Source organism: Medicago truncatula, chromosome 5 (assembly GCF_003473485.1).
Source record: "Medicago truncatula cultivar Jemalong A17 chromosome 5, MtrunA17r5.0-ANR, whole genome shotgun sequence".
Classification (NCBI taxonomy): domain Eukaryota; kingdom Viridiplantae; phylum Streptophyta; class Magnoliopsida; order Fabales; family Fabaceae; genus Medicago; species Medicago truncatula.
Genome location: NC_053046.1, coordinates 37,796,422 through 37,808,357, shown reverse-complemented (window position 1 = coordinate 37,808,357; position 11,936 = coordinate 37,796,422). Strand labels below are relative to the sequence as shown.

Here is an 11,936-nt window from a genome sequence, read left to right as displayed (position 1 = left end):
GTTCCGAGTGTTGGTGCACCTGAATTTTCCGAATTTTTAACAAAAATAACTCTTGGTGGCATGAATATAAGATAAGAAAATATAAATAAATTTTTTAAATAATTTTTTTTTTTTACAAAAATCTAAAACATAAATTGTTAAGTGTTTATTATTTTAATTTAATTATAATCGATAATTGTAATTTTATGTAATCATAAAAACAAAACTATAAAATTAAATAAGAATATGAAATAAAAAGTGGTGGGTAGAGTGTTGAATGTTTTAAAAAAAAAAATCATTGAAGAGTCTAAAAGTTGAATGAGTGTTGAATTATTAGGTGGAAAAGAGAGAAAATGATGTGGAGTGTTGGGAAAATAAAAAAGTGTGTGTTGGGTGTTGAAACCATTGTAAATGGTCTTAATGCGTGTCTCCGGATACTTTTTAAACATTCTAAATTAAATAATTATTCTTCAAAAATATCAAAGTTTTCAATTTTCAATGTACTAATTACACAAACTTTTATAAAAATAAAAAATAAAATAAAAAAAGTTACTATTTAAAGTCCTTAGTTAGTGCCCGAACCACTAGTTAACATTTCTCTTCTACTGGTATTTATAATAGTGATATCGAATGTATATATCATAAAAAACTTGTTTGGTCACATTAATTTCTCACAAGCTTATAGTCTTTTTCTTTAATAATTTCTCACAAGCATATATAATGTTTTTACTAACTTAAAGTTTATTTATACTTTATATTTTTTTTCTTTCAATTTTACAATTAGGTCAATGTATATTAACCTGAAGCTATAAATTTTACAAAGACCTAAATTATATCAATCATTGTCTTTCAAATCTATAGCTATAAATCTTCAGGTTCATATACATACTTGGTACAATAATTAAAATCATTTCCAATCATATATTATTTTGATTGTTTGAAAGTGTCGAAGACAATTCCAACTATTAAAGCCACTATTAGCTGATATAAATACTTTGAAAATGATTTTATGAGGTGGAAACAGAAGTAGGATATGATGCACATTCATGGTTGTGCATGTATATTGTTTTATCACAGAAGTAGGATATGATGCCCATTCATGGTTGTGCATGTATATTGTTTTGTCATATGTTAAGACTTACCTATATTGAGGTTCTATGATTAGTCATTATTTGCGTAGATTATTTATGTTTTTTTTATACAATGCCCATTTTATAACACCCAAACTGCTGGTACAGTTAAATAGTAATGATGTAATATTTTTTTTTCGAAGAAACCAAAATTGAATTTATTAAAATCAGAATGAATCCTAACCAGCACAAGGAATGTTAGACTAAAAGTTATAAAGTAGCAACATATAAAGAAAAACAAAGTTGTACCAAAACCCTCATCCAACATACATAAATAAACCCTCAACCAACGTCACAAGCTGACACAAAAACAACTTTCACCACTTACACTCCGCTGCTCGCGCACAACCCCTAAACAACAATGTCAAAAACCAACACAACAACGAACAACCTTTGAAAAACAACCAGTAACTATAACGATTGAAACAACAACAACCACCTTCGCCACAACAACAATCAATGACACCTTAACGAATCCACCTTTGCAACAACAACAACCAGCGCAACAACAAAATCCACCTTCACAACAACAACACCATCGATCCACATCGACAAACCACCGGAAAAATAGAGTAGTCGAACTGGATGAAAAGGTTCTGATCGAACCCACCATTGAAGACTCACCGACATCTCCTCACACTACAAAAAATGTGGCCTACATCACCACCTCACACCACCATCAACTCCTCCACATAAATCTGGATTGGAAGGAAACAACCACCAAGCAAAAACATCAGACAACCTGTGTTTTTCTAACAGCCACAAACTCCATACCCGCAAGGAAGACAATCACAAAAACCCCAACACAACACAACCCATAAGCTCCTTATCATCATCATCACCACACCCCCGAACTCACTATCACACGAGAAAGAGACATTGAACATTTCGCCTCCCAACTCAACACCAAAACACCACCACTCGTGATACCCATCACTAACAACCACCAAAATCATAAACCATGACCTTAGATTTGAAGATCACCACACGTAGACTGCATCACCTCCATTCAAAACTTACAAAAAAACAGCAGCACCACCACTATGACATCACCAACCGAAACGTCTCTGTTGGTCGCCAATTAAAAAAACAACACATATCCAGATCGATATATGGTTATCAGATCCGGATTCGCATCCACCACCACAAACCACCACTAACACCTCCACGAAAAGCACCACCACCACCCACAAAAACCTCTCCGAAAGCCACCATGAATAGCAAACCATCACCCCTAAAAATCCACCCATCAGGAACAAACTATGAAAACCCACCGCAATTTGTGTTGCTAAAACCTCTCAAAGTCACTAGCGACGTCGCCGCCACCCACCACAGCAAGCCCAAACCAGAACAATGCTTGATTTGAGACGACAAACTACCGAATAGGATGAGGGACGCCGAAGGTGAGGTGATGCGGAGGCCGCACCTCGTCGCACCACCACCAATTGGATCTACATCGTGATGAATAGTGGTTGAATTTGAGGGAAAGGGAATACGACGGTGTGGTTTTATGGATAGGACAAGGAACAGTGGTGTTAAAGCATACGGTCTAGGAGTTATGTTCAAGGTCGTTAAAGGTTTTGATTGTAATGAACTTTATACGCGTCATTTCGTTAATTATCTTAACTTATGGGCTGTGAAATAATGTACTCAATTGTTCATATTAGGATAAAATGCATCATGTACACTCGTACGTTGTGTTAATTTCGTGCGACGTACTAATATGCTATGCAGACCCGATACCGATACGGCGATACGGGAAAATTTTCAAAATTCCGATACGATACGGCCTCGATACGTTATTAAAAAATTAAATTTAAAATTAATAGTATAAGTGCCCAATGTATAAACATAACTAAAAATGATGATAAACAAACATTCACATTAATGAAAATGATCAAAACAAGTGACAATTACATATTTTTTCCGCACAAATTAGATAGAATATAGCTAAACATCATTAGTACCATCCAAAGAGAACATCATAAGTACTATAAAAAAAAAAAGAACATCTTTGTCTAATGTTGACTACTTAACAGTTAATACTAATTTATATTAAAAACAAACAGTAGAATTCAATCAGTGATAATGGTTAGAAGAGAGAATAGCTATTGCTATGTGGTGACGAGAAACCCTATTTTTTTAGGTTAGAAGAGACAATATGATTTTGATAGCGCTGCCAGACTTGATAGGTGTCAGAGTATAAGTAAGCTGTGTCGGAGTACAAGTTAGTCGTATCCGACACGTGTCGGTCATTTTTTCCTTAAAAAAATAAATATTAATTGTCCGATACTTCTCCGACACGCATATCGGGACGTATCCGACACGTATCGGTCATTGTTTTTCAAAAAAATAAATATTAATTTCCTGATATTTTTCCGATACCCGTATCGGGACGTATCGATATCGGATACGTGTAGGATACGATACTTCACCATTTTTGGAATATTGGGGCTTGAGAGCTAATATGTCTAGCAAACTATGTTTAATTATATATGTACGGGTAGTCGATCTAGGAAATAAATGAACTCTATTACAGACCCCCATTTTCTCTTTTCACACCAAAACCCTAAAACCCAGGAAAACAAGATCGTCTTCTTCTTCCAACGTTTGTTCCCAATGGGAACTCTTTCACTTTCTCTGCATAATCTCAACCTCTTTTTTCTCTACAACCCCAATTCCACACCCCAAAACTCCAATTTCTCTCACCAAAACCCCAATTTCTTGCGCCAAAACCCATCTTCTTCCATTTCTTTCAAAAATTCCATCTTGAACTGTTCAAAATCCACACAAATTCCCGCTCTTTCTCCACCAATTTACATCAAACGCGCCACGAAAATCCAAGCACAACGCGCTCTATTTGAATACCTTCACTACACACAAAACTACACTTTCTCTGACGCTGAATTCATCTCCAAAAACTCTCCACATTTCATCGATTTCCTCATCTCCAAAATCAACATCCCTGACGATGGCGACGTTTTTCGTGCTCTCAGTAGGTATCTTATGTATCACCCCATTAACGAATTTGAACCTTTTTTAGAGAGTTTAGGAATTAATCACACGAAATTGGAAAAATTTCTACCTAAAGGTTGCTATTTTCTTTGTGATGATAGTGTTTTAGTTGATAATTTTCATGTATTGTGTTATCATGGGGTTCCGAGGAATCGAATGGCGAAGATTTATACAGAAGCAAGAGAAATTTTTGGGTATGGAAATGGAGTTTTGGAAAAGAAATTTCAAGCTTATGAAGATTTGGGTTTGAGTAAATCATCTCTTATCAAGCTTTTTGTTTGTTGTCCTTTGCTTTTGGTTGGTGATGTTGATTCTGAGTTTGTTGTTGTTCTTGATTGGTTGAAAAGAATTGGGATTGAGAGTAAATGGTTTGTGAATTGTATGTCTAGTTCAAACACTTATAGCTGGAAAAGAATGATTGAGACTTTAGAGTTTTTTCATCAAGTGGGTTATTCTGAGAAACATATGTATGATTTGTTCAAGGTGGATCCGAATTTGTTGTTGGAAGGTTTAGGGAGGAAGCTGTACTTGTTTTTAGGTCGGTTTATTAAGTCGGGTGTTGACGTGAATGTTGTCTGTTCTTGTTTCATAGAGCATTCTGATATGTTGTCGAGTAAGCGTGTGGAAAATTTGATGAGCGTTATTTCTTTTCTGTATAATATTCGAATGGAACAAGATGATATTGCACATGTTTTGTCTAACTACATGCATATCTTGAGCAAACATTCGATAAAAGGTTATAGAGCGGTTTGTATGGAGTTAGGAGTTCCAAAAGCTGATTTATGCAGAATCATAAACGATGATCCATTGGAGCTTATTAGTTTGGCTTGTAAACAGAAACATAAAAGGAGTGGAGGGCAATCCTATTGTGTCCCGCTTAGTAAATTGGAGAAAACGGCCTTCTTGCTGAAACTTGGGTATATTGAAAACTCTGAGGAGATGGAAGAAGCAGTAAAATTGTTTCCAGGGAGAGGTGATCAGTTACAGGAGAGATTGGATTGCCTGGTAGAAGCTGGTTTGGATTGTAGCACTGCGATTAGAATGGTAAAGCGAGTTCCTAAGATTCTAGTCCTGAAGAGAAATGTAATTCAAAAGAAGATTGATTTCTTAAAAAACACTTTAGGTTACCCGATAGAATGTCTTGTGAGATACCCAACATACTTTTTACAGGACGTGGACAGAATGAGTGCAAGAGTTTCAATGTATGAGTGGTTGAAGGAAAGGAATGCAGTAAGTCATGCGTTATCCTTGAGTACCATAGTTTCATATGATGAAAAACGGTTTGTACAAGTCTTTGTGAATATGCATCCTGAAGGTCCAACAATCTGGCAACGTATAAAAACTTTATCAAACAAAGATAAGAATTATCAGCTCCTTACATGATACGAAATTTTGTTGAGATGTATATACATACACGCCTTGCTAAACCCTGTACTTACTTTTTAAAGGTAAGAAATGCCTTTCAAAGAAATAAGCTGTCTTTGATGCATGTTTAATTTCTGTTGTTGATATTGTCTCTCTATTATTATCTGTTCCAAATTCCATTGCTTACCCCTTGGTACATGCTGTCTTAGTTTTTCATCTTTCAAACTCAGGATAATAACTAGAAATGTTGTCTTATTGAAATGCTTCCAATAATCAATAGTAATAGTCAATCCATTGTTATCCTTCATCTATTGAGTGGCTGTTTGAACTGTCGTATGTAAATCTGAGCTAGGAGGATCAATTTAATATGGGTAATCTGAGCTATTGAGTCAAATGCAGTAAGTATTGCATTGGAACTTGTGTTGTCAACTCTTCAAAAACATAAAAAGTGTCACTTTCATTTTAAAACTTTCTTTTTTTAGGTTCCTTAACTAGTGCCCCCGGGGTACTGGTTAACATGACCCATTTAATATTGCATAGTTTTAGTCAAAGGTAGTGTTTGGCCCGACTTATTTTTGACTTTTCTACATTATAAAAGGAGAAGTTGGGCCAAACATATTTCTTGAGAAGCACTTAGTATAAAAAGTTGCTTATTTTTTGTGTGTAAAATACACAAATAAATAACTTTTGTTAAAGTTGTTGAAACCTAATTCTAAGAATTCTCGGCAACTTTTTTCTAGATTTCCCCTTCGAATCCCATTGAGCACATTTTATGTTTCATTTTATTTGATTTCTTACGGCATGCATGTGGTCTACAATTGCTGTTTATTGTTTTTTGTTTGTTTTTACCATTTTTTTTTAATTGCTATAATTTGTTTAGTTAAAAAATGGTTATCTTTTATTAATGGTATCAACAAATTAGTTATACAAATTACTATTCACAAATTGGCATCCTGATACTTTTTATTGACAATGCGTATACTATTTTTTTTAAAGGAATGGTATATTATTTATGATGTGCTCTTTGTAAATTCATAGGTCCATAATGTATGAATTTTTATAAATCTTTTTTTTTGACAAAGAATTTTTATAAATCTTATTCACCTCTTTATATATAATATTTTTATAATTTTTGATTCATTTTCCCCTAAAATAAATGTTTGTTTCATTTTAAAAATATTTATTTATTTATCATAATTTATTATGAAATATGAACTTTCTTAAAATCAATTCATTTTGTTTAAAAATATTATCAAACACTTTAACATAAAATAGATTTTGAAATAAAAAGAAAAATTTACCAAACAACTTAAACTTAATTTCTAAAGCTCATATTTTTAACTTTAAGTTTAAAGTAGCTTTTATGTCTCAAAAAAGTTGGGCCAAACGCACCCAAAGAGTGAGTTACTTTGAGTTGATTTTCATTTACATATTTTTCTCCCAGGAGTTTGACAATATGATAGGTATTTGATTTAACACAAATAACTTCAACTTAAGGGAGAAACAAAAAACAAAAAAAACTTTTCCGGGTTAGACATCAAAATTTAGATTATATATGCTTAGGCCTCGTGGGGGAACTCAAGGAAGCGTAATCAGGAGTTCGCGGAAGGAAGGAGAGGTAATGGTTGTGGGATTTGCAGGAAAGGGGTGTATAATTGGGAAGTGTTTGCTAGTTGAGTCCTTGGTGGTTCTGGAGGAAAGTTAGTATGGGTCAATTGAGTGTCACAGTTTTTGTTTGCGGATTGATCATGTTCAATCCATTCGTACACGAGGCAGGAGTGTAGCTGGTTGCTTGTCATTGCAGGTGCAGATATGCCATTGGATCATCTGTGCAGAAAAATTGCAGTGTTGACTTTTTTTCGAGTCCGAAGCAGGAGTGCAACGTTCGTTCGTTGCAATTTCATAGGTGGGCTGAAGCAGAGGGTTTGTTAGAGGCTGGGAGGTTCAGAGAGGGTGAGTAGGAGCAAGTTTTGTTGCAGTACATAGGGAAGGATTGTTGAAAGAAGTGCAGTTCATGTACTAGTGCTGGGTTTTGTGCATTTTGTAGGGGGTATGTTAGTGTCGGGTGGGGGAGTGCTTGGGGCGTTTTGGAATGTCTATGTTGGCCTGTAAGGATCAAAGGGGAAGATGGAGAGTCAAATTTGTTGGCAACTTTCTGTGAGGCTGGTTTTTGCTTCTGCCAGATGCAGGGCGTTTGTTTGTTGTAGTGGCCTTTTCATCAGATTTTTTCAATTAAGAGCAGATGTGTGGTTAGGGAATAGTATTTGTGCAGGCTGGTCTCAAAATGGCTCGGGTTGGTATCATTTTATCGGCAGTTTTTGCGGTTTGTCTGTTAATGCATTTCTGCTGTGTTTGTCAGGTATGCTTGTTTGAAGCATAGTTCTGTGGTTCTGCTGGGTGTTCTAGGCTGTGGTGATTCATGCAGGTTTAGTTGATTGCTAGAGTTCCTTTCAATAGATTTAGATTGGCTTAAAGTTATGAAGTGGTACATATCTTTTTTTTATCTGTTTGCTAACTTTGGCATTTGGAATGGTTTCTCTATTGTGCTTTTGTTGTTATGTGGCATTTTGTATTATCTCAGACATTGTATCTAGATTTTTGGTTAGCACATCTTGTGCCTCCTCTTTTGGTAATCAATTCTTGTTACCAGTTCAAAAAAACGATTATATACGGATGTAGAAAATGTTATAGTAATATTTTCACCCTCCAAAACATGGCCTAAATCTCTATAAACGTGAACACAACATGCTGCTCATATAATAGAACAAATATTTGAAGACGAATACACAAAGGAAAACTTATATATTAGTCCAAACAAAATGACTTATATTCTAAATATCAGCATACTTTATGATAAAAGTGCTGTATTAACATTCTGACATATATAAATATATCTATACACACACATCGACATGCAACCACAGATAGAAAGCCTTTATGGTGAATGTGCAAAAGTGGTGAGATCACAATATATAAAATTCCACAAGTAGTAGTACTATTTATTCTAAAAATTGAGCTAACACATGCTCCACCACATACTTTGCAACAATGTTATTTGTTTTCTCTGTGGGATGGAAAGAGTCCCAAAAGACAAACTTTGAAGCATCTGTGCAACTGAACATGCTGCCCCTGCTGCATGCATAACCCATCTCAAACATTCCAGTAGCACAACATGCCACTGAGGCTGATTCAAACCCTGTGAACAAAAGAAAAATATTTAAATTTATAATGTGCTTCATAATGGTAATTTATATAGAAAAATATTGAATTATATTATCTGCTGCTATAACATACCATAGAGGTCAGGTTTTTTTATGATGTGCAACATAATGTAATAGGGATTTGAAAACACCAATTTCATATCAGGGAGCTCCTGATTGAGCTTAGTGGTAATATTCTTGAGCTTATCATTGAACTCAAGTGCTATGTTATTAAAGTTGGCAACACAACCATTCTGGCCCATAAAATTTGTAGTTCTCTCCAATGGCAAGCATCCCATTGGAGGTAACCCTCCTAGAGAAATCTTCCTAGCACCAAGAGCATATAGATTCCTTATGAAATTCTCAGCTATTCCAGCAAGAAAAGTTTGGTACTGTTGAGGTGTGTATTGTGATGCCCTTCCTGGCATGGTATAGTAATTCTCTAGGAAATCGTTTGTTCCCATACTCATAAGGTGTACTGATTCGGATATGGTCTCTTTTGCTTTGGCTTCACCAAGATATGAACTTAGATTCTTTTGGTAGTCCTTGTAGTACTCTAATTGCTTCCATAATGGTATCACAGACTGCATCAAAAATCATATATTTTGCATTATTATATATGTTAAATCAGTATATATCATAAGCTATTTATTTATTTTAATGAAACAAGGAAATCATTTCAGTTTTCTTATGAAAGACAGAGAAACAGAGAAGAAACAAAGGAACCACACACATACTTTTAAAATGACATAATATTTATTTTATAAATTTATTTAGAGTTAAATAAGTTCTTGGTCTCTAAAAATATAGTAAATTTGGATTTTAGTCCCTAAAAAACTGAGATGTTTTCACCCTCGGAAAATTTGTTTTCCGTTTTGTTTTTGGTCACTATAGGACATAATTTAGACATGTCCTTGACATTTCTTGAACAAAATATGTGCATACAGGGGTTAAACATAATAGCTGAACATAACTTAGAAACATTTTGAAGATACAAGAGTCATAACCTAATATGAGCATAAAGTAGCGATTAGGGACAAGAAATGAAATGGAATGTTTTGTGAGGGTGAAAACATCCCGTTTTATTTTTAAGAGACTGAAATCAAAATTCACTATATATTTTTAGGGATGAAAATTTTATTTCAAGCCACTTATTTATTTTGAATTAGCTATGCATATATTTCTTATACAAATTAAAAGGAAATGGACTGGCTAGTAAAATGAAAATTAAGAACGTATAGTAAGATCTAAGCTTTTTGATATAGTAGGAACATAGTTGAATCCCAAATAAGTTCTCATAAATATTTAAAGACATTGGTGTGATGGATGAAATGTACTTTTATGTCTTCTTCATTTTTTGTTTTGACAAGAATGTACTTTTATGTCTATTTTTTACATTTCCATATTTGTGGAAAATATAACTAAAAATAGTCTTTAATAAAGTGATACTTGAGATTGTCTGGGAAGTTCTGTTATAAAATAAAGTCCAAAAAAAGTTTGAGATTTGATTAAAGATAAAATGTCTTGGTATTTCCAACCAAAAAAAGTTTAGTATTTCCAACCAAAAAAAGTTCCTGAAACTAGAAATGTATTGTATGCACTTGAACTCTCATATTTCACTAGTTTGAGTATTAAGAGAAGATGGACTTACAAGTACATCTGAAGTTGCATTATCATAACCAGTAGCAGCAGAAGCAAAACTGACCCCAGTTGCAAAATCTGAAATATTATACTTGGGATCCAAGTAAGCAGGCACAGATTCTTTTATACCAAAAGATTCTGCTATGAAATCGGTTGGTATTCTCCCATTTGAGAATCTTCCGGTCGCTTTTCCGCCTTGAAAGTCACGTCCATACGGCTGAAAATTGCTCCGTGCAACCGTCGGAATGAAGTTGTTATTCCCGGCATCAACGGAAGAGTCTCCGAACACGATTATTGCCGGAACCTTTGCACTTACCTTGTTCAAATGAAACAATAGGAGGCACAAAATGTGCAAGGAGCATAATGCAAGTAGCTTTGATTGAAATTCCATGTTGTGTTAATTTTTGAGTATACGTACGTGAGTATGGAGTGTGTGTTAAAGAGGTGGACTTGTGAAGAAATAAATATTGGTTAGGAGTATACTACTTATTTATGGAAGTTTGATCTTTTGAAATTCGGGTGAATAAGTTGTTGGGAACCATAAATTGTATAGACAATACTAGCACAACTATTATTCATGGGACAGGAATTCAACAAACCGTTTTGCGGTGGGAATGGAAGTTTTCTCTTGGCCAAAGGTGACATTAGTTGATTTGAATTATAGCACCCCCTTAACTTAATGTGCAATTCGGTTGCCTATTTGAATTTCATCATGTAATTAACACCAATTTTAAACCAATTTAGTTATGCTCTAATTCAAAATATAGATGAAACAACTTGTTTAAGACTTACCTAAACAATACAAATAAACATGTGAATTCAATTTAAGGGTTTGTTTAAGAGTTTCTAATTTAAGAGACATGAAAGTGTAATTAGGATGCACGTAGGATAGACAGATATAAACGTCAATATTAATCGCCCTGTATAATTAACCTTTTGAAATCGGAGTTAATTTAAATGCAATCTCACATAATTCGAGTTTTCCTTGTTAAAGTTAGGATGAGTTCGGTCAGGTATCCACATGTACCATTTTTGTCTTTATATATACTCTCAAACCCTAATGTGCAAAAGTAAAACTCTAGGCCATCTAAGTGGTCCTCTTGCATTGGATCAAGACCGGATGGTCATGATCTTTTTGCCCAGGCGATTATCCAATAAAATGTTGGATGTGTCTATTGTATGATGTCGCCTGCTCCCAGGTTCTAAATCGGACCCGAGTCCAAACCAGATGGATTTTGACCGAGTTCAAAACAATTGTAAATTTAATTATTAACATTACAAAACTAGATATTTAATGTTAAAAAATATATATTGTAGTACATCCATGTATAATTTTTTTTTTCAAAAGCAAAAGGTAATGCATCAATAAATCACAACCAAGCACAAGAAAGTTTTACTGCTTGAAACATTATTATATATATAATAATAACACTGAAAGTTTGTATAGCATGCATGAAAAGTTTGTTTTTGAAAGAAAAAGTTTTAGTATAATGATAAATATATCATCTTGTAATTAAAATATGATCTGACTTTTATTCTATATAGCTTGATATGTATTTTTATAAAGGGTTTTTCTATCATGTGCAAATTTGCACATGTTAAGAAA

At 34.0% G+C, this 11,936-nt stretch overlaps 2 protein-coding genes across 2 annotated transcripts; one reads left to right on the top strand and one right to left on the bottom strand.

Moving 5' to 3' along the window:
- The first annotated feature begins 3,642 nt into the window (after nucleotides 1-3,642).
- On the top strand, nucleotides 3,643-8,064 carry LOC11429701 (transcription termination factor MTEF18, mitochondrial). The gene is made up of 2 exons (XM_003616790.4): nucleotides 3,643-5,572; nucleotides 7,849-8,064. The coding sequence occupies exon 1, from the start codon at nucleotides 3,729-3,731 to the stop codon at nucleotides 5,505-5,507; it is 1,779 nt and encodes a 592-aa protein (XP_003616838.3). The 5' UTR covers nucleotides 3,643-3,728; the 3' UTR covers nucleotides 5,508-5,572; nucleotides 7,849-8,064.
- Nucleotides 8,065-8,218: 154 nt separating this feature from the next.
- LOC11435064 (GDSL esterase/lipase At2g04570) lies at nucleotides 8,219-10,898 on the bottom strand. Its single transcript, XM_003616788.3, has 3 exons — nucleotides 10,341-10,898; nucleotides 8,784-9,273; nucleotides 8,219-8,685 (listed from the first exon to the last, which is right to left on the bottom strand). The coding sequence occupies exons 1-3, from the start codon at nucleotides 10,719-10,721 to the stop codon at nucleotides 8,489-8,491; spliced, it is 1,068 nt and encodes a 355-aa protein (XP_003616836.1). The 5' UTR covers nucleotides 10,722-10,898; the 3' UTR covers nucleotides 8,219-8,488.
- Between the last annotated feature and the right edge of the window lie 1,038 nt (nucleotides 10,899-11,936).